This window comes from Anabrus simplex, chromosome 13 (genome assembly GCF_040414725.1).
Source record: "Anabrus simplex isolate iqAnaSimp1 chromosome 13, ASM4041472v1, whole genome shotgun sequence".
NCBI classification, from domain to species: Eukaryota; Metazoa; Arthropoda; class Insecta; order Orthoptera; family Tettigoniidae; genus Anabrus; species Anabrus simplex.
Genome location: NC_090277.1, coordinates 88,849,617 through 88,872,742, shown reverse-complemented (window position 1 = coordinate 88,872,742; position 23,126 = coordinate 88,849,617). Strand labels below are relative to the sequence as shown.

The following is a 23,126-nucleotide window of genomic DNA, read 5'->3' as shown; positions in this document are numbered from 1 at the left end:
ACTGTCCCGACGGAAAGTGACAGTCTCCCGCTCCTTTGTTCGTTCGTTGTGAATTTCAGCCCGACCGGCTGCAAACTCTCTGCACTACAGTACTTACGAACATTTTTGGCATCCATGCACGACTCACCATACACTTCTTTCAATTGGCAATGGATTTCAATCGGGTCAGTACCTTTTGCATTCAAAAACCAAATAACTACATTCTTCACAATATTGTGACCAACAGCTACACGAATAGAGTTCTGTATTTATAAAAAAATAGGTGACCTTATTTTTGGGATTACCCTTGTATCAGCAATCATCAAGATTATTCATTCATAGAACAGAAAGAACGTATTTTCCACTAAGCATTTGAAATATGAGGGCCATGTCCGGCTCCATGGCTAAATGGTTAGCGTGCTGGCCTTTGGGTATAGGGATCCCGGGTACGATTCCCGGCAGGGTCGGGAATTTTAACCATCATTGGTTAATTTTGCTGTCATGGGGGCTGGGTGTATGTGTTGTCTTCATCATCATTTCATCCTCATCACAACGCGCAGGTCACCTGCGGGAGTCAAATCGAAAGACCTGCACCTGGCAAGCGGAACATGTCCTCGGATACTCCTGGCACTAAAAGCCATACGCCATTTCATGATGGCCATCATTACGTTGTTCTCGTAACCTATATCCAGTGCCAGTATCAGCCTTCCAGGCATTCTCATTCTCTCAGTATTGTTGTGGAAGGCAAAAAGAACGTACAGTTGGACCTAGCTGGAACTCATGTCGATAGACTGAACTAACTGCATGAACATGCGAATATGGTACAATCAAGTTTCTGACATAAACATATTTTTCTTTTAAAAGTAAAATCATGGACCTGTGAGGTTTACTGTATTTTTAATGCAAATGTGAGGTAAAAATCAATATCTGGTGCAATTTCAGCTGCCAAAACTTCGTAGTTTTTTCAATATTGCTGTAAAAAAAGAAGACAGAATAGGGATTTTATAGGTAGATTTTACAAAGTGCTATTAAATTTCACTTTGCTAGCCAAGTTAAATTATATGGCAATAGAACAGGTTTTGCAGGTTTCTAAAAGCTATTACAGTATTTTGTTAAGTATTTTTAAATTACACACAGTTCAAAAAAATTGGGGAAACATGTTTTGTAATGTCTGGTATGTGAATGTTAATTTGGTAAATGGGGTTCCAATGGTCGTACAGCATACCTTGAGACCTTAGTTACTCAGGGTACGTCAAATCAAAGTTATACTCCATCTGTAGGCGTAGCCATGCATTAAACTGTCAGGTGACCCCTCAAAATGAAGTGAATAGCGGTGTGTCCGTGTGTCGTGAGGGACACAGACTACTGCCATAGCCGACTTTACAGAAGGCCGCGGCGAGCGAAAATTGGCAACCCCGCAGTGAATGGCTAGTCTGCTCTGCGCAGCCCACTGAGTTACATGGGAGATGTGTCTCGCGCTCGTGTTCTCTTCAAAATACTATAAATAAATTAAATGATACCGTTGCTTATCTGTGTATAGTGGTTGGTTACAATGCCAAAGACTTGTGTTGTGCCGAATTGTAAGTCTAATTATCGTTCATCGATAAAAATTGAAGGATTTGTTACAGTGTTTGGGTTTCCTAAAAATACACAATTGAAAGCCGTATGGGAACGTGCCATTCCTCGTCTTGGGTACCTACCAAATATTCGTTCGTATGTATTAAACACTTTCTTCCTGAAGACGTAAACTATGTTGAAAAATACAAGGATGGTGATGGGAACAATCGGGAATTCACACGGAAGAAGCCTGTATTGTTACCTCGTGCGCTTCCAAAGGTATTACCAAACTTACCATCGTACTTCAGTAAGTGCTCCTCCAAGATAAGGAAATCCCCAGGTGAAAGAAGGGAAGAAGAAAAACGTACAGAGTCCGCAGAGGAATGTAAGAAGACCTAGCTGAGGAAACGAACAAAATTAAGACTTTTGAGTCCTTTGTTTCTAATATAGAAAACAAATTGGCGGAGCATAAAATTGAGTGGTCTGTAAGTACTGGTGGAAACTACTGTATTTTGTATGAATTAGATGTGTCAAACATACCTAAAATAAGGTTAAGTATTAGGGTAAACAACGATTTTACGGTCGAAATCATATCAATGGTGACGTAATTCCTAACGCAGTTACTTTTTCGAAAGAAATTATAATGTCCTCTTCCGATACAAATTCAAGAAAAAGTACAAGCAGCCTTTCGTCAATTACTGTTGGCGGTACCTTTTACAGTATTTTAGAAGACAAGTGGTATCGAAAACATACATTTTAATGAGTCAGGTTTTATCTATGCCTGTGGTTGCATTTCGTTCAAGCAATGCTCAAAAATAAAATGTGAAGAATGTTTGGCTTTACTGAGAAATAAAGAACAAATAAATGACAGCTACTTCAATCAAATAAATAGGAGTGGACTTTCAGTTCCTGCGGGTGTTATTATATCAGTGTGTAAACATATTGTTGGAATTACGCAGGCACTAATTTCTGATAAGTTTGAGGAACAGTTTTTAAAATGTAAATGTAACGATCAACGCCAAGTAATTTAGCATCTTAGTCTACTTGGTATTTTATCAGAATTTGAATTTTCAGAAATTGCCGAGAAAACTTGTGCCTGTGGATGTGATGTTATTACAATAGTTACAAGTATTGTCTTAACAATGAGTAACATTTTGTTAAATAATTACAGGAAGTTGAGGACTGAATGGTAACTTCTCATACTAATCGCAGAAAACTCGCTATTCTTTGTTAGAGTAGGCCTACCTGTGGTATTATGTTTCTGTGAAAACTGTGCAATAAAAATTGAGAGGAAATCGGTTTTGTTACTCAATGTGCTCACTCCTCACTATCCTTTCACTTAATGCTGATGATAAATACTTTATTTCCTTATTTCAATTCCTTTCATAGCGAAGCAAACGCGTGCCAAGAGCTGGCAGTGGCCATCCCAGACTAGAGAAGTGCGGGGTTGCAAGGTCGAACGCCGCGGCCTTGTGTAAAGTTGGCCATGCTACTGCGGTAATATGGGCACGTTGTACGAAAACCAGCACATCCCATGAGACATCTTAAAGAGGTTCAACTCGCAAGGGCCATCACTATGATCCAGGAAGGATGGACTTTTTGCCGTATTGCTGTGGATCGTAATGTCTCTCCGTCAGTTATTCAATGCTTGTGGAATCGCTACAGTGAGACAGGCCAGTTCACAAGGAGGGCTTGACAAGGTCGTGGACGCATGACAACCCCACAGGATGACCAATATCTGACCACCTGTGCGTTGCGGCGTCGTTTTCAGCAACTGCCAGAGAACTGCAACAAGACCTCAGGAGGGTCACTGGAGTCACGGTGTCTGACCAGATAGTAAGGAACAGGTTAAGTGTCCTTACAACCCAGACGTCCTGTTCGAGTGCCCTGTTCAATACAGCAACATTGCGCAGCTCACCTCCTGTTTGCCCGTACCCACGTCAACTGGTAAATTCGCCAATGGAGACCTGTGTTGTTCACAGACAAGTCCAGATTTCCCCTGAAACTGCGTGATGGACGTCAACATGTATGGAGATGCTGTGGTGAGCAGTACATGCCACATGTTGTCCAGGAAGGCGACCGACTCGGACAAGGTTCTGTGATGGTGTGGGGTGGCATCAGCATTAATGGCCAAACGGATCTTCTCGTCGTCCGTGGTAATCTTACCGCTGCGAAATGCATCGATCAAATACTGCTACAGCATGTGTTGGTTGCTGAATACGGTGTTGGCCCTGAATTTGTACTCGTGCACGACAATGCCAGGGCTCGTGTAGCGTGCATCACCAGAGCTGTCTTGCGAGAACTGGACATTCAGATGTGGAATAATAATTTCGTGTGGCTATTTCTAGCCGGGTGCAGCTCTTGTAAGGCAGACCCTCAGATGAGGGTGGGTGGCATCTGCCATGTGTAGGAAACTGCGTGTTATTGTGGTGGAGGATAGTGTTATGTGTGGTGTGTGAGTTGCACGGATGTTGGGGACAGTAAAAACACCCAGCTCCCAAGCCACTGGAATTAACCAATGAAGGTTAAAATCCCCGACGCGGCCGGGAATCAAATCCGGGACCCTCTGAACCGAAGGCTAGTACACTGACCATTCAGCCAACAAATCGGACAAGAGATGGAATGGCCAGCAGTGAGTTCCGACCTTAATCCCATCGAGCATGTGTGGGATAGGCTTGACAAAAGTGTTCGTGGGCGTCCTGTTCCACCACAGACTCTCCACGACCTCGAACAGGTTCTCATTGAAGAATGGGACCTCCGTCCACGTAGGTGCCAAGCTGTGATAAATGCTCGTGGAGGACATACACCATACTGAAGCTCTCCAACTGTGTTAAAAATCCACCCTGGAGGACTGTTATTTTGTTTTTGCCTTTATTTGGACATTTCTGTTTGTGTTCTGAAAATGAACGCAAATCCATCGATGTTTTTTCTGTATACTTGAACAGTAAAGAATAAAGGTTTAGTTGGTAATATACCTGGGTGTGAGATATTGTTTTGTGGAGCATGGTATACGTTCAAAAACATGTTCCTCTAATTTTTTTGAACTGTGTAGTTATTCATTTACTTTCAATTTTGTTATTTCCTGAAAAATTTTGTTCGACTGAGGTGCATGTTATATGCTCTGAAGTATGAATAAAATTACAATTCTGAGTAGAGATCTTTCACATACTGACATGGAGAGTCAGACATTTCTACGCCTTTCAAAACCCCTACTCTGCTGGGTTGTAACCCACGATCTTGGAATCTGGAGATTGACCAAGAGAGGAAGCTTATTTCTTTGTTATTATTAGCTGTACCGAAAATCTGTACATAATAATAGTTGCCTGATCTTTTAGGTTTTATGTGTTTTTACCTCATGAAGAACAGTAATGCAAATATGTGCAATTATTACATTTTTCACAACCTACAAACTTGCTCGAAAAATGACAGTTCTTTCTAAAACGTGTACAGAACTATAATTATAAAAATATCATGAATGCCCAACCTTTTAAATCAGATACATTTTTACTGTACAATCTATAATAATGGAAATACAAATTTAGCTTTTCCTTTCTAAGTCCATCAACTGATACAAATATTTCCATAGGGAACCGGAAGTATTTGTCCTGAATGAGTAAATTCATAATTCCAATATAAATGGTCCGTTATTGGAAACTGTAAATTTTCCAGCCAACTCATTCTTGGTTGCAAGCATTTCGCCCCATTGTGCCAATTTGGGCTCATCAGTTGGTAACTAGCACACCTACCAAGACGCCTCTAAAACTCATCAACAATAACATTACACTGTCCGACTACTGTTAGTTTCTTATTATTTATAAATTTCATTTTCTGTATTGACAGATTCAAAGTATAGATAAGAAAAGTGTTTTTCCACCAATCAATACACAATTTATTTTAAATAGATTAAACTAGTACCAGTTTCGGCTCTTTAACGGCCATCATCAGCTAGTACATGATTTGTTTCCAGCCATTAGACAATTCACAAGTTGTTATTGTATTAGACATCCGGATGTCTGATGGGGGATAGAAATGCATACAGTAGCATGTAATTAAAATATCAGTAGTCAAGGTAAAAAGTTACAATAAGTTAGAACATGAATATGTAGGACATATTAAAACATATGGGTCATAATATAAAACACTTAAAAAGTTTTGACACATTAAAATTTGGTAAGTATAGGTAGACACTTGTTAAAAATTTTTAGTTCATGTTACATAGGTTCCATTCTTCTATCTTCTGTGTAGTTCCTTTACTTTTATGTTATGTTGATTTTAGCTGTGTATGGTAATCTTCGAGAAAGTTCTGAAGCTGGTATGCGTCATATTGATATGGACCTTTGTCATGAAGAAATTTTTTATATTGTGTTATATATTATATTATATATTAACACTCTAGATCCCCAAATTAAATTCACCAAAGAAACCGAAAATAACCGTACACTAAATTACCTAGACTTAACAATAACCAGACACGACAACCACTTATCTTACAAGATCTACAGGAAACCCACACACACCTCAAATACCATAAAAAATGACTCCATTCATCCCAATACACAAAAAAGAGCAGCCTATTATAGTATGATTTATAGAGCTTTTAACATCCCAATGACAACAGAAGACCAAAACAATGAATTGAAGTTAATCCACGACATAGCTAAACATAACGGATACAGCAAAGAAATGGTCAACAAAATCATTCACAAAATAAAATCACAACCTAAAACTAAATTAGCAAAAACAACCAAACCCAAAAAAGACTGCCCTTTTTACCTTTAACAACACCCATATATATACTATAACTAATATTTTCAAGAAGCACAACATGAAAATAGCATTCAAAACCACACACAATAGTACCAACATTATACATAACACTAAAACAATCAATAATAACAATAAATACAACCAATCAGGTGTCTACCGTATCAAATGTAACAACTGTGACAAGTTACATAGGACGTACAGGCAGAAACTTCACCATCCGCTACAATGAACATATAAATGCAGTAAAACATAACCATTTCTCATCAATAGGCCAACATGTAGAAGAATCCAAGCATAGTTTCACAAACATCAATAACGATATGATACTAAACATAAACTCCAAGGGCCCATAGCTCAACATAACCGAAGATTTCTACATTTCTTTAGACCAATACGCTAACCCCAATCATAACATTAATGATATTACTGAAAAAACCAGCATCATTTTTGACAAAGCCATTCCGGCATTAAAGAATGATTACTTCAAAATAGTTTTTTTTTTTTTTTTTTTTTTGCTAGTTGCTTTACGTCGCACCGACTCAGATAGGTCTTACGGCGACGATGGGACAGGGAAGGGCTAGGAGTGGGAAGGAAGCGGCCGTGGCCTTAATTAAGGTACAGCCCCAGCATTTGCCTGGTGTGAAAATGGGAAACCACGGAAAACCATTTTCAGGGCTGCCGACAGTGGGGTTCGAACCTACTATCTCCCGAATACTGGATACTGGCCGCACTTAAGCGACTGCAGCTATTGAGCTCGGTAGTTCAAAATAGTAAACACACGCTCCAACAAACCAACGAATCACAAGCCCAACCCCGCCCCTACTTCCCCAACGACCACTCCTCCTTCCCCTCCACAGCTAATATGAGCCCCAGACGCACTCGCAGTAGAACAAAACAAGGCTTCAAACACATCGGCACAAGACTTCCACAACAACTAAAGTAAGTACTCTTTCCATACACACACCAGGCATTCCTTCATACACACACCACCGGTATACTTATATTACCTTATCTTTACAGACTACAACCACAAACGTAGACGAGAGAGGTGTTGCCACCAACTACCTCTAATTCAAACTCAAGACCTGCTGTTTACTATATTAAAACTTACCAGAGTACATCACAAGTTGGAATATATAACACAATATAAAAAATTTCTTCATGACAAAGGTCCATATCAATATGACGCATACCAGCTTCAGAACTTTCTCGAAGATTACCATACACAGCTAAAATCAACATAACATAAAAGCAAAGGAACTACACAGAATATGTTTTAATATGTCCTACATACTCATGTTCTAACTTATTGTAACTTTTTACCTTGACTACTGATATTTTAATTACATGCTACTGTATACATTTCCATCCCCCATTAGACATCCAGATGTCTAATACAATAACAACTTGTGAATTGTCTAATGGCTGGAAACAAATCATGTACTAGCTGATGATGGCCGTTAAAGAGCCGAAACCGGTACTAGTTCAATTTATTTAAAATAAATTGTGTATTGATTGGTGGAAAAACACTTTTCTTATCTATACTGTTAGTTTCTCCTGCTGAAGTTATAAAAACAAACCTAACAATGATGGGTGCACATATAAGATTATACACAATCTGATTCCAGTTACCTTCTCCATTGACGAGGGAATGTGCAGCCAGAAGCTTCAAGGGATGCACCTCAAACAGAAGGGGATGGAAGAGCAACTCGCGAGCTCGAGGTCGTTTCACCGAGTCTTTCTGTAGACACTTGCGGATGAAGTCCTTTTGCTGGACATCATCTAAGGAGTCTATGGTCCGGCCGATGTTGTCATCAGTCACTAGAGCCCCAGAATCTCCATTCCCCTGGATTTCGAGGGCTGCCATCTCCAGGGCACACATACCAAACGAGTAAACATCCACGGCTGGAGTCAACGAAGTTGCAGCTGCAAATTACCAAAACTTGTGAATATATATAAATACACTCAATTTTTTTCAAAACAACTTAAAGCACAACAATCAATCAATTTAATTCAAATAACAACAGGAAGAAAGAGAAAATAGGACAAAGGACCAAATTTCCATGATTAAATCCATGACAAAATATCAGTTTGGACTATCAGTCCTTAAAATGGTAATATCTCTAACACTGTGATAAGATTGAACTAACAGCTCTCCACCACAGCTGAAAAATTTTCTGAGGCAGTGTTAAACCTAATACTCTGAACCTGACTCGTAGAACAAGGTCGGCACTGAACAGGATCATAACGAACTGTAGTATCTGAGCTGATGTGTTGTACAGGCCGAGTCCAACACGCAAATACAGATTTTGCTAACAAAACATCAAATATATTATCAACAAATGCCCTGACTTCCTACTCCGGAAATTTTCTGAAGGCTACACCAAACACTCTACAATTTATAGCTGATTTAGTCGATTTGTAACTTTCTTCTTGGTTTATCTCTCCTTGTGTTGCAATGCTATACATTAAATAAATGACTGTGATAATGTTTCATTTCTACAGAACAGCAGCAGTCTTCCAGCAAGGCAACCAGCTGTCTTTCAGTCTGCAGACTATCGCAAGGTACTAGTATTCTCTGTCCTCCTCTATCGTAATCACTTCTCCACTCCAGTAGGCTGGGTGTGGGGATGAACAAGCCTTCTTCCAAAGCTTCTTGCTCTATTACTGATGAAAACAACCCCTCTTTTTCCCTTTTCTGCCAAACACGCTCAAGGGTTTTTCTGTCAGGGCCTTTAATAGTCCCCTTCTTCACCTAGAAGAATGCCTCATCCGCCACCTACGTTGTTCCGAAAGGTCTCCTCCACTGAAGCTGCCATTAAAGACATTGCCGTAACTCTGGTAAAGGGCTCGTACAAGGTACTACTAGCTGGGCCAGCCAGACCAAGGTTTAAAAAAAAAAAATGTTACTCGTCTATCTCTCGCTATCCGACTTAGTTTATGACAGGCAGAGCCTGGTGTACCATATACTGGGCTTAGGCTACTGGGTCTCTTGTCTTCCTCTGAGGTGCCAAATGTGGACCTTAGGAGCTGTATATTTGAGAAAGATCAACTCAAGATAATCAAGTAGTATACAGGTCATCTTTGAGTAATTCAGTCTAATGACTGGTTTGCCCTGCGATGAGTCTTCTCCCACTGAGTCTCTCCTGTGCAGTACGTCTTGCATCTGCATAGCTCCTGCATCTGGAGTTCACAAGAAATGCCATCATGAATGTCTTTCTTGGTCTTCCACGAGAGTGTTTCCCTGGTATTTTCCCTTCCAAGATTTCCATCAACACATTCCTATGTCAAAGCCTCTAAGAAAGTTGTTTCTTCCTAATTTGGCTCAACAGCAGTCTCTTTTCTTGGACAATGTTGAATACCTCAGTGCTGGTCTTCTTCTCCACAGAACATATCCGTTGCAGCCGATGCCAACATCATATTTAAAAGACTTCTAGCCTCTTAATATCAACTCTTTGTTAACGTCCTGGACTTGTACGGATAGGAACTTGAAAATACAATGGCAGGTCAGTGTAGGAAAAGGAAGCAATACAAAGAGAAGACAAAAGCAAACATAAAAATACAAATGGATAAGGACAATCTCCACGTCTTGTAACCATACAACAGGGTTACAGATTCCATTCCGTATTTATTATTATTATTATTATTATTATTATTATTATTATTATTATTATTATTATTATCATCATTATTAACCTGATTCATTAGATTTTATATTCTGTTTCTCATCATTTAGACTGTAATAATTAAGCATCACGCATATTATTGTATTTAATCATAGGTTAAGTGAAATTTGTTTGTAATTATTCTGTATTGCTGTAAGTGAGATTTGTTGGTTTCATATAGTCATGCTATGGCTTGTAACTCTGGCTAGATGAGCTGGCATAGTATTTTGCAATCGAGGCTATGTTTAACTGAGAATGTTGTGTGCAAGTAGAATTCCCGGTGACGCATGAAACTTAGTCATCTGCAATCCGCTTGGGCACGCTTAGACAACACTTGACTGATGACATCAGTGCGTGGGCACGTGATTGCGACCAAGTGTCAGTATTCGCCAGCTACTGTATGTTGAAGTGGAAGGGATGAACAGAGAGTAGGGAGACGAGTCGTCATCGCGAGGTTATAAAAGTCGATGCAACGGTGGTGAGAGGTATTCAGATCATATCGTTCAGATCATATGTAATAGTCAGATGTATCAAATGGAAGAAGTGGTCTTAGAGTGATGGTCAGAGCTAAGAGTTGTGTTTTCAAGAGGTCTTGTAATAATCGAGGAGGTCTACAAATGGTGGTTGTATCCGAGCAGAGACGGGTACTATGCTGATAAAGAAACATCATCTTCTTGTGAGGATGGACTTCACAAGATGTTTCAATAATATTTTCAATTACTTATAATATATTGAGTGGACGTAATTACATTGGAGCTCCCTACACGCATACATGGTATGTAGGCCAACTCCTTGTTATATAAGAAGATAACAGCAGACGGCTCCCGACTTCAGCTCATAGGTTTTCCCAAGAATTTCAAGTTCAACAGCGGTGTATGCAGACATCAGGTACTTAAAGCATCAGACATGTTATGCTTTCATAACATGAAGAAGAATGTAATCAGTGGCAATATCACATCTCACTTCAAGTTCATGCCAATAGCTTTTTTTGTTTAGATTAAATTTTCCTTTTATTAGTACCGCAAATCTCACTATATATATATTTTTTTTGTTAAATTAAAAGACGTCAATGATTGTTCATTGTGACGTAAATTATAGTCATAAACTCAGTTTTATTTTAATTATAATAAGTGATTCCAGCTCCATGTACAATCCTCAATTGTGGAAATGCAACAGTAATTTAATATTGTCCCGATCCATATCCCTGTATATTGCCAGATATGTGAGTTTATCACCTCACGCCTTGAGATAATTGATATAAGAGGTATGCTCTACCGAATTTTGTTGTTTTTCTTAAAAAAGCAACTGGCGCTCAAAAAGTGTTATTTATATTGTGTGGAAGATATGAAGGTATAAAAGAGTAGTGATTGGAGTAGCCACAGTCTTCAAATAGATAGCCCCCCTCCTGATCAAATCCCTGTTCTTCTAGACCCATTTCTTCTCAGGCCCCGATGACTTCGCTTGTCCTTTCCAGCTTCATCAGGAGGGCAGGCATCATCAGATGGTAAGAGAAAGTAGTGTCGCTCAGATGACAGTAGCAGCTCGCAGACAGTTGGATAACAAGTAACACGGCTATAATAAAATCTATATAATGGTCGACTCTAGTGAGAACCATGTTTTAGTGACGGTTATCTTCTGTTCCTCGAAAATTCCTCTATTTATCTGTGAATTATTCTTCAGTTACAGCGAGAACCATATCACTGACGCATGAGTTATTACGAGCAATTAAGCACGCACTATTTTTTTTCATTTTCAATGCACTCCAACGAATATATGAATGCGAACAATCATCTTCAGTATGGTTTTCTTGCAATGTGCACTAGTGAACTCTCTCGTCGACATTTGAAGGCGATGTTCGAGTCGATTAGTTACACCCGTCAACTAGTGTTCTCTAAAAAAAAATTGATATGAAGGAGGAGAACATGTTTTTGTAATAAATATGTAAATAATGTGGCCAATAGCAATTAACTCGTTAGAAATAAAGGCTAAAGTAAACAATTGCTTAATTTTAATGCTATGTACTGAAATTAAGTAAGAATGTGATACCTCAAGATATGGCAAAATGCATTACTAATTTCAGAAGTTAGTTCACATTTTCTTGCGTCTAGTAAAATTTCGAAAAGGCTATTTGCAAGTAAATTTGTAGCGAGAAGGTTATCATTTCTCTACTAGCACTTTAAATATGTTTTCATGATACATACACAGTTAAGTTAGGTGACTGTTTGGATAAGATAAAACAAACTTCACTTTCGGTTTTCAGTTACAGCAATTGCCAGGAACTTATCCAGAGCCTGTTGAATTTTTTGAAACTACAAGTTTTACTGCTTTTCCTAAATAATAATAAAAATTCTAACAGCCAACCAATCATCATCAGTTTTCCAAGTTCTGTTGATAATTCACTCTCCTCCGTTGATGAATGCCCTACTCATCTCCTTCTACTGACTGTAATATCAGTCCTGACTATATCCACCCAACCAGGCGTTTTTCTTCTCATCTCGTTTCCAAACCATCGCAGTCTGGATGTGCCAACACTGTCCAGTAGGGATGTCTTATCCTAGCTTCCTACTTCACCTCCTCATTTCTTAAGTTGTCCATCCTGAACTTCAGGTTCTTCATTTTTGATGCCTGCACTGTTGACGAATCTGTCTTCAAGAAGTTGTATGTTTCGATATATTAGATCAAGATTGGTATGAAGCAGCGACTGAACACAGCCAATTCTGTTTTCTTTGGAATCTTAGCATCCTAAAGAAGGGTACTCACTTATTTGTAGAAGATGCTCTCTTGTGGCTAAGTTATGTCTGCACTCTGCGACTGACGGTCTATTAGTTTGATGCTTGCTGATCGGCCATCGCTCTTTACTGCCATCACCACCATCTTAACCAATCAATACTATTTTTATTTATTTACCATTTATATAAGAATACATGTTCTGCCTTGATGAAAGGCTTCTCCAGTGTGTATTTCTTTCGATCAACACGCGAAATAATTACATCTTAAAACAACTTATACATTAACATAGTTCAATCATTAAAAACAAAAACACTGTTCATCCAACCCTTGTACCGTTTCTCTAGGGGTTGGGTATGAGATAAGATGAATCTGTTGTGGTGGGTTTTTATGACCGGACGCCTTTTCTGACGGTAATCTCATCAGAGGAGTTAATGAGATGAAATGAATGACATGATATATGATAGTAGGAAGTGAGAGGGTGAAACGTAGTGCCGGCATACAGCCTACTACTGTCCAATAGCACCAAGGAGTCTGCTCAAGGCTTAACGTTCCCATCTGCTGACAAATCCCCATCAACACTCCATGTGAGCACCGCGAAGAGGTTTAGAATTTAATTAGGCTTTTGGCACGCAATCTAGTGATTATAAATTGTATACCACCCCTTCCCCTACCCCGCCGGCCAACATCCTATAGATAATTTTTTTCAATCAAAGGAACTCGAACAGGCTAACCATGGTGTCAGACCGTTTAGACTTGAACGCCTTAACAATCATGGCCACCAGACGGGCTGTACATCCTAATTAACGTCCTCAAATCAAATTAAAACTGGAATTAAAGTTACCAAGAGAAGCTACTCTAATTAGGAGTTATTGGTGGTGTTCTTTCCTAGCCTTCTTCCTAGTTATCTGGGATGTATAGCACTCAGTTTTATGGCTGGATGCCATTCCTGACACCAACACTATGTGAAGGGATGTAGACTCTATTGCGTGTTTCTGCAGTGATGTGTTTTATGGAAATGAATAAGAAAAGGTGGATGAAGATTCTAATCCTGGATGTTTTACTTTGCATGCTGAATGTTCAATGGCGTGAATCTGCACGAAGCTCAATATTCAAATAGAGCACATTCTTTGTATGAGCATAATAGCATGCCATCTGTATTCTGCATTCCCAGCTTGTTAACAATCACTATAGTGCTTTGAAATGAGTGTATGTGTCAACAAATGTCAACACGATCACTCACAACCTGTAATTAGAGGTCAGGTAAGTGATATGCAGTGTTCAAAAAAACACCAGCTGGCAATAGGTTTGGAAGGAGGAAAATACGTCTTATTATCTTCAACCAAGCATCAGACAAGAAGAGCAACGAAAGGCTACAAGAAACTACGCAAATACCCTAGAAGAAAATACAACATAATTTAATTAATACCAACATACTATTAAAACCACATTGTAAACAATTATGTGACATGTTTATCACTCACCAGAACAGATGCTGGAGCAGCTGGAACAAATATTATTAACACTTGCACATACAAGATCAAGGTAAATATTGTTACCAGAATAAGTACAAAAAAACAACCATTTAAAATAAATAAAAAGGGCTCAATGAGATTACGGAGCATTTCTACAATTTGTGGATGAGAACTAGCAGAGAAACTTTTTTGAACATCGTGACAATGGGAATTATCCTTTTTATATTTCTATCAGAAATGAAGAAATAAATTTTAAAAATGTTTGAGAGGAACTAACAAGTTTCGTACTGGAAGATCCTTGTCTGTTCATATGCGAGACAGTGCCTCATTTGCTTATTTTTTGCTCTTTTTCTTCTGTCTGTCTCTCTTGTCCGTTAGGTTACCTCATGTTATATTGGCACAACACACCTGTCATTGACAGGCCGACAGTTGCAATGTCATTGCCCCATCATTGACGTGTAGGCTGCCATTTGTGAGTCACTGGTAACAAAATGAATTTAAGTAAGAACTTCTGTGAATTAGTTTCTAAAGGTCTTTTTGAACATTGTATTAGTGGTCAACCGACGTGTAGTAAGAACTCACCCGAAGGGGTGCTTTGACAAAAGTGGGGTTTATTTCTTCAGGAGAATCATTGTAAGAATTTCAAGTCTAAATGCTGGGCTTTTATTTTGCGATAGGACTAACCATTTGGCTTCTTTTTTGACTAAAACAATGGCAAGTTCACTGAACACATACATACAAACTGCTGCCATCTTGAAACTGCTAAGTAAGAAAAAACAGATAGATTAGATCTGCATTTGCACTAGATATCTAAGATATACCCCTTTCAAATTTCAGCTCAACTGGTCGGTCGCATAGTTCTGGCGTGATTGAGTGAGAAAAGAAACAGTCTGACTCCTTGGCTGAATTGTCAGCGTTAAAAACTTTCGGTTCTGAGGGTTCAATTCTCGGCCGGGTCAGGTATTTTAATCTCGTCTGATTAATACTTCTGGCTCAGAGACAGTGTGTTTGTGTTTGTCCCAACACTTTCCACACAACATACTTCACTACCAACCATCACAAAAACATGCAATAGTGATTACATCCCTCCATATAGTGTGTCAGGAAGGGCATCCGGCCGTAAAACAGGACCAACTCAACATATGCAATACAGTTTGCATCCGCGACCCCACAAGTGTGGGAAAAGCGGCGGAAGAAGAGTGAAAAAAGAAACAAGAGACCATCTTATTTTAAGCTGATACACAATTTTCCACAAACAACATAACTTCAGATCTATACTCTGAAATAGCAGCCTCCTTGGCTCAGGCGCAGCGCGTCGGCCTCTCACCGCTGAGATCCGTGGTTCAAATCCCGGTCATTCCATGCGAGATTTGTGCTGGACAAAGCGGAGGCGGAATAGGTTTTTCTCTGCATACTCCGGTTTTCCCTGTTGTCTTTCATTCCAGCAACACTCTCCAATATCATTTCATTTCATTTCATTTCATCTGTCAGTCATTAATCATTGCCCCAGAGGAGTGCGACAGGCTTCAGCAGCCGGCACAGTTCCTATCTTCGCCGCAGGATGGGGGCTTCATTTATTCCATCCCTGACAGGAAAACAGGTTGTAGGTTTTCATTCATTCATTCATTCACTCACTCACTCACTCACTCACTCACTCACTCACTCTGAAATAAAAGAGGGTTAGTTATCTGACCATTCTCCTTGAGAATGCTTGTGCAAAATTTCACAAAATTTCGCCCAACAGATATGACAGTTTCGGAAGAGACCAGACAGACTACACTTTATATATGTAGTACCTTTTTAATTAGAGCTAAGCACTGTAAAAGTTGAAATAAATAAATAAATTCAAATTGCTCCTGTGCAAAGCCAGTAAAACACAAATTGAGAAATGAAAGGAAACAGCAATGTAACTCTAAAAAGATCTTTTACCACAGAGTGAAAATAAAAAATGAAAACAAAAGTGTAAATGAAAGGAATATAATTTTGTAAAATGCAAGGACATATAATGAGCAAATACAACACAAATAAATAAGGAGAAAATATTCCAAGGACATGCTCAAGCGGGGGTGGGAACTTCTGGCATTTTACCATGAAAATGGTACTCTTCTACGATGAATCACCTGTAACAACAGCAGCTGGACGTATTTATCCATAGAAGATATTATTTGGTATGTCGTCAGACAGAGAGAAAGTACGAGGTGAGACCTTAAACTAGCGAGTGTTCTGGGAAGGATGAGTAGGACACAGACTGCGTAGAAGAGGGGAGTTAGAGATACAATAACTAACGAACATTCAGGTCTAGGTCTGCCTTGAGAATCTTCTCAAACTCCTTTTGGCATTACTGTAGAACGTTTCTCACTTTCTTGCCTACATAAATTTGCTTAAATGTCTTATCTTTGCCAGTATTCTCCCTGTTGGAGTTTAGTATAAAGGTTTATGCTTTACAAGTAGCGTTACACGAATAGAGATGGGAGCCACTGGAGGCATTGTGCCTAGTACAATGCTTATACAAATAAGCCGGCTTGGAGAGAGTTGAAGAGACAACCAGAAAAAGCACCGTTACATTAGTAAGTAAAGTGTTAGGCAGGCTGCAGAAAATAAACTATGGTAAATATTTGTTTGTGTGTTACATTAGTAGTAAGTCACTGTATTGCTTAATCTACTGTGTTGAAGTTTTAGAAATATCCATTCTAGTTACCTGTGAATTATTATCCTTCCTGCACTTCTTTGTAATGGAATACTTTATATTAGGTATTTGTTTTGTAAATTTTGACTGACTGCTACATGTAAGGAAATATTTTAAGTTCTTTCTTCTTTGTTTCCTGTTTCCAGACTTTTGGATTGGGTTGTGAATCAAGGACCTCCACAGTTTTCTGCTTCTCCACCACTCCCTTCTACTCTTACTCCTCCCTTCTCTATACTCTTCATCACATCCATCCACCTCTTTCTGGCCTTCCTCCCCGTTGTCTTCCTTCTATTACTTCCTCTGCAACTCTATCCTCTTCCATTCTCATGTGTCCATACAACTTTAGTTTACTGCTCTCTACCTTTTCTTGCATTTTAAGGACTACAATTCTCTCTCTGATTTCTATGTTTCTGATTTTATCCCTTCGTGTCTTCCCAATTATTCCTGTAAGGAATTTCACCTCGGCTACTTGGATTTTGCTTTCATCGTGTTTTATTGTTGTCCATGTGCCCACAGCATATGTCAAAATTGGTGTATAATACAATGAGTACAGAATTTCTCTGGGACGTTCTGGTTCAACATTACATTTCTCACACATTGGTAAAACCCATTGGCTTGTTGGATTCTCTTTCCAATTTCTTCATTTATTTTCTCCTCTTCTACAAGTATACTCCTAAAATATTTGAAGCTTTTCACAACTTCTAATGGTCTTCCATTTACTTCTGTATTCCCTCTTCCTTCACTATTGCCTCTCGTCATCACTGTTGTCTTACTCTTCTCACAATTATTTTCAACTCCCGATTCCATACAGTAACTTATTCTTGAACTCCCATTTCATCTTCTCCCCCGTATTACTATGGCGTCTGTAAAGTGTAAGGCCCTTGTCTCTTTGCTTCCCATTTTTTGTTGTACAATCTTGTGGATTTCATCCATGACTGGATGAAGAGCAGAGTGGATAATACTCTTCCTTGTCGAAGTCCTGTTTCTACACTGAACCAGTTTGTTTTTCCTATTATAAGTCTAATTCACACAGGGACAGTTTACTGTAGTCAAGTACTTTAAGCAGGTTGACTTTCCTTCAACTTTCCACGCATGATTAAATCAGGACAGTCAAGTCGTAACTTTTCTTGCACGTAGATCTGAGTTGCCGAGCCATCACCTTTTGCGTCCACTTTCCCGTCACGTGACCGACTTGACTCTAGTAGTTGACCTGTCTGAACCCCAACTTGTAGGCAAATTAACTTGAAAACAGAGCACGTGCATTTTTCTCTAGATTTTTAGTATATTTGTTGGTATATAATAAATAATGCTCCTAATAATAAGTGGAATGCAAACCAAATATTGCAGTTTATCAACATTAGTTTATGAACAATACAAATCTTTGGTTCCTATAAGCTAACAAATCCTGTCCCGCTAGTTCTTTCAACAAGTTGTTAGATGCACTGTGCAAAGCCCTTCTACTAATCCATCCTCTTTTTAAGACAGTTTTGTAATTCATACAATAATGCGTAAATTAGCTGTACACATGCTTGTGGACTTAGCATCTCCACTTCAATAAACTGAATGCAAATTTACAGTTACTATAGAATTACAATATTAAACCACTGAAGTTTACACGCTCTTCTAAAGACAGTTAGTGTGCGCTTTCCCAGTATGATTAAAAGTATTGGCTTGAAGTTTAGAGGTTTCAAGTACTTGAATCCAGTAAACTATCCCCATGTAAATTAGGCTTTAGTCTTCACACTACTTACACACTTTCCACATGTGGCTTTGTTCATTTGTACTTCCGCTCTGCCTACCTTCATTTTTTTTAAATGAATGCATCCCAAACCATTTGCCGTTTTACACTGTCGTATGCCTTCTCAATATCTATAAATGCCATCCTGAACTCCAATCTTCTCTCCATGTTCCTTAATACAAAAATTAGATCAAAAAGCTGTTCTATCTCTTCTAAATCCACATTGCTCTTCCTCCATTTCCTTTCCTACTTTCATCCTCAGTCTTTCCTCTAATATCCTTTCAAAGATCTTTGCTACATGCGAAATGGGGGCGATTCACCTATAGCTGCTGCTTTCTTGATCAGCCTTCTTGAATACTGGGATTATTCGACTCTTCCTCCAATCTTCTGGCACTTCTTTTTTTCTCACATGTCACTCGAAACAGTCTATATATCCAATGTAACCCTATCCTGCTGCCTTCATCATCTCTGTTTTAAGTTATTTTAAGTTATTTCCTGTAAATTTCATATGAATGCCTATGCAATCAATTCCTCTGAAGTAGAGGTTGATTTATATAAATTGGGTGATTTTCAAAATGACCCCATCTCAGTCTGATAGCATATAGGATAATGCAATTGCTTTCTAAATGTGAGGAAATTCTGGAGGATTCACTTACAAACATTTGCCAATAATACGTAAGTTATTCTTCGTTAGGCATTGACTGTTTCCACATGTTTGCTTGTTTTACCGTACATTCATTCAAGATGTAGTACACATTGCCTCAGCGAGTGTTTTTAGTGAAAAATTATTAGATTATGAAGTCCATCGTAGCTATGCAAAGACATTCAGGAGAGAGTAAGATGTGCACGATTCTCCTAAGAGAACCATTCACGAGTTGCAGGAGCCTGATATAGAAAAACAAGTCCGTTACTGCACATTGTTCTTTGATTTTACTGTATGGCTACCGGAAATTTTGAACATCATGTGGTTCATGGATGAGGCCCCAGATTTGGGCTACAAAAAACCCACATGGTATTCATGAAAGACCCCTGCATCCACAGAACGTTGGCGTTTGGTGTGCTGTCTCAGCAAACTGAACAGTTGGTCCAGTCTTCTTGGATACAATGAACATAGACTGGTTAAGGTACATTTTTCTGCAATTTGTCGAGCAATTAGACGACAGTGAATTAACTCTAGTTATTTTCAGTAAGACTTGCCACACGTCAACCGAGTCTCTAATCAGCATCTTTGAAGACAGAGCAATCTCTAAGAATTTGTAGCTGCCAAGATCACCGGGCTTAACAACACCAAATTATTTCCTGTGGGGTTATCTAAAGGATAAAGCCTATCAAAATCGGCCAAAAAAAATAAAGATTTGAAGACAAATATCACGACTGGAATCAATGGAACAGACTAGGAAATGTTGCAGTGAACTGCCAGAAGCATGTCTACAGAAAGATGCACGTCTACAGGAAGATGCACATCATTTTCAACATCTGCTGTATGACAAATGAATCTCCCACAGTTTCTTCATACAGTATACTCCCTCTAGTTTGGCTTCGGTTATTTCGGCCGCCGAAAGTCCAGCTGGCATCTGCCCTTGAATGACGAGGGAAAAATAAGTCATGCTGAAGGAAGTGCAGCTTTACAATCGGCAGTGACAAATACAGAGCAGCAGATAGAAGCAGCAGCAGTTGATATAATTTTTATATAAAGTGATAGCATGATTTTGCTTCTAAAAAAAGCAACTGACACAAAAAATGGAAAAAGATAAGCAATTTCTTTTAATTTTTGAATTCTGCAGAGTTTATGACACAGTACTATATTGCAATGCAAGTTCCTTTTGTTTATGACAGTCTGTGATGTTTGTATGAAGTGTTAGTGTACCTTTAGATATTCAATTCTGAGTGTTTGTGACATGTTTTCCTGCATTTAATTTCCATCACGTGTGTATCTCTCATTGGGAATGAAACTTTGATAGTGTATGAAGATATCATAAAGACAACATCAACTCGTTTCGGGTGAGTACCCTTGATAAAGACACATTAATACTACTTGCCTTATAATCTGTTCTTTATTCAAGTACTGTACTTCACTTAAGCTAAACATTGGTATTTATAGCATATAGTCTGTTACTCTGGCCTAGGGTCTGGTCCCCAGGTGGCCAAACTAGAGGGAGTCTACTGTATTTTGAATGTAATTACATCTTCCTATCTGCTACCAGACAGAAATGGGGTAGTTTTGAAAACCACCTGGTATTATGTTACACTACTTACAAGTAATTTGAATTCTTGTTATGTTGTTGTTACAGACTATGAATCTCATGTTGAATCTATATTGACGGTCAAACTTTTTACAAAATTGTACAAAACTATTTTAATCCTCCTAGTCAATACTATATATTTTACGTCCAATTAAGACTAAACTTCACATATAAACAGACATATTTCGACTCAGCATTGGGTCATCCTCAGCAGACATGTACAATTAATTAAAAACATAGGAAACACACTATATGAAATGTTAGTCGAAAAGTTTTTGTAAAAACATAATGAAAGTTAAAAAACTGTGAAAAGTTGATCGTTAAAACAGTCCTGAGCTGGAGTCTTTCTGTTTCAATGTTTTCATTGTCCTTTGGTGTGGTTCAATTGGTATCTGTATACTGTTGGCTGAGTAGTTATGTTCCGACAACAGTATACAGATACCAATTGAACCACACCAAAGGACAATGAAAACATTGAAACAGAAAGACTCCAGCTCAGGACTGTTTTAACGATCAACTTTTCACAGTTTTGTTAACTTTCATCATGTTAAAAGAACAACGTTTTGACTAACTTTTCATTTTGTGTGTTTCCTATGTTTTAAATTCATTTACGTGTCTTACTGAGGATGAGGATGACCCAACACCGGGTCGAAACATGTCTGTTTATATGTGAAGTTTCGTCTTAATTGGATGTAAAATATATAGTACTGAACCAGGGGATTAAAATAAGTTTCGTACAATTTTGTAAGATTTTGTTGTTGTTGTTGTTGTTATATAATTTATGTTTTAAAGTTTGCTGCTCTACTACCATAAGCAGATGCTGACACAGGGATATCTTGCAAATAAATAATAATAATAATAATAAAGTTTTATTTTGTCCAACATCTGTTCAAGAATTTTAAAGGCAATGGCAGTGATAAGGAGAAGAAGAATCTTTGTAAAGATCGCCACAATGATAAACCCCAAGGTACCAAACAGAGAGGAGGAGCTAGGAAAATGCACTAGTGCATCAGCCCCTAATGGTACGAAATGAGATGAAATGTAATGACAATTTAGAAGTCCAAAATCATCCACTGACCAGAATTCAAAACGTGATGACGAAGATTGAATGGATGAACATGAATTTAAGACAATCAGCGGATCTGACCTGCAATGCCCTACATTCCCAGAAACCATCGTAAAACTGTAATATTACCGACTAAGTGACTGCTTCTAAAGCACAATCCTGAATCAATGATGCTTGTTGTCTAAAGGGGTCCTAAATCCAGGTCATCGGCCCCTCATAATGGTACTTATCACTCGTAAAGTAGAACCATGGTATTAGTCATGTTGCGGTAATCAAAAGTAGCGTAGACTCTCGGTATTCCACACATTATGGGATTATTCACAGGTAATGTACTACACACATGTAACGCAGACCTATGGTGTTTCTCACATTGCAGCGACACTTACAAGCAACGCAAACCTATGGTGTTCTTCACATAGGTGTACTAATCGCAGGGACCCGTACTATTATGTGGTGTTCCTCACATAGTGGGTATTAATCACAGGTAACGCCCAGACCCGTGGTGTTTCTCACATAATGGTACTAATTACAGGCAACGTAAGCTTGTCACGGTACTAACCACGGGTACTGTAAACCCTATCCTGATTCACACTCTGTTGCTATTAATCACAAACCTACTGTGTACCTAACATATTGGTACTACTCTCAAGTAAAGGCGACCCATGGTGTTCCCCGCGTGGTGGTACTAATTACTAGTCGTCTCATGGTTCTAATTCGATCATCCCTTGGTTGCCCCTTTTATTCGCCTCTCACAACAGACAGGGGATACCGATATGTATTCTTTGTCTGCGCCTCCCACTCAATGGGGGTTGTGTGTTTGGTCCGCAAGAGCAATTTTATTTTGCTCAAGTCTGCCTGCAAGCCAGTTTCGAGCCCACTATCCGCCACCTGGGACACGCCACATGGGAGTATCACCTCTCCCCACTCCTACGCCAATGTAGTAGGTTCGTGGCCCTAGAATGATAATTTGTACGGACACACCATAAGGATGAAGCTTAAAAGAACATCCGAAGTGCACTTGGAAAGAGAGGTACAAGAAAAACGCCTAGCTGGAAGACCTTGAACCTGCTGGAAGGATGTAATATGGATACAAAACTAGGGAAAGGGCACTGGATAATGTCATGAAGAACAAGACATTCATAAATAGATAAGAGTGACAGTACCCAGGAAACTGAAAAAATGACAAGAATATTTATAAAATGTAGAAGAGCTTACATGGAAGA

The 23,126-nt window shown here is 38.8% G+C and overlaps 1 protein-coding gene across 2 annotated transcripts in view; it reads right to left on the bottom strand.

Annotated features, from left to right (window-relative positions):
• Madm (MLF1-adaptor molecule) overlaps window positions 1–23,126 on the bottom strand; it is a 367,777-nt gene that overhangs the window by 34,071 nt on the left and 310,580 nt on the right. For both annotated transcript variants that reach the window (XM_067156994.2, XM_067156995.2), the window contains one exon: window positions 7,936–8,229. In XM_067156994.2, the coding sequence (XP_067013095.1) occupies window positions 7,936–8,229 (294 nt within the window). The remainder of the gene's footprint in view (window positions 1–7,935; window positions 8,230–23,126) is intronic.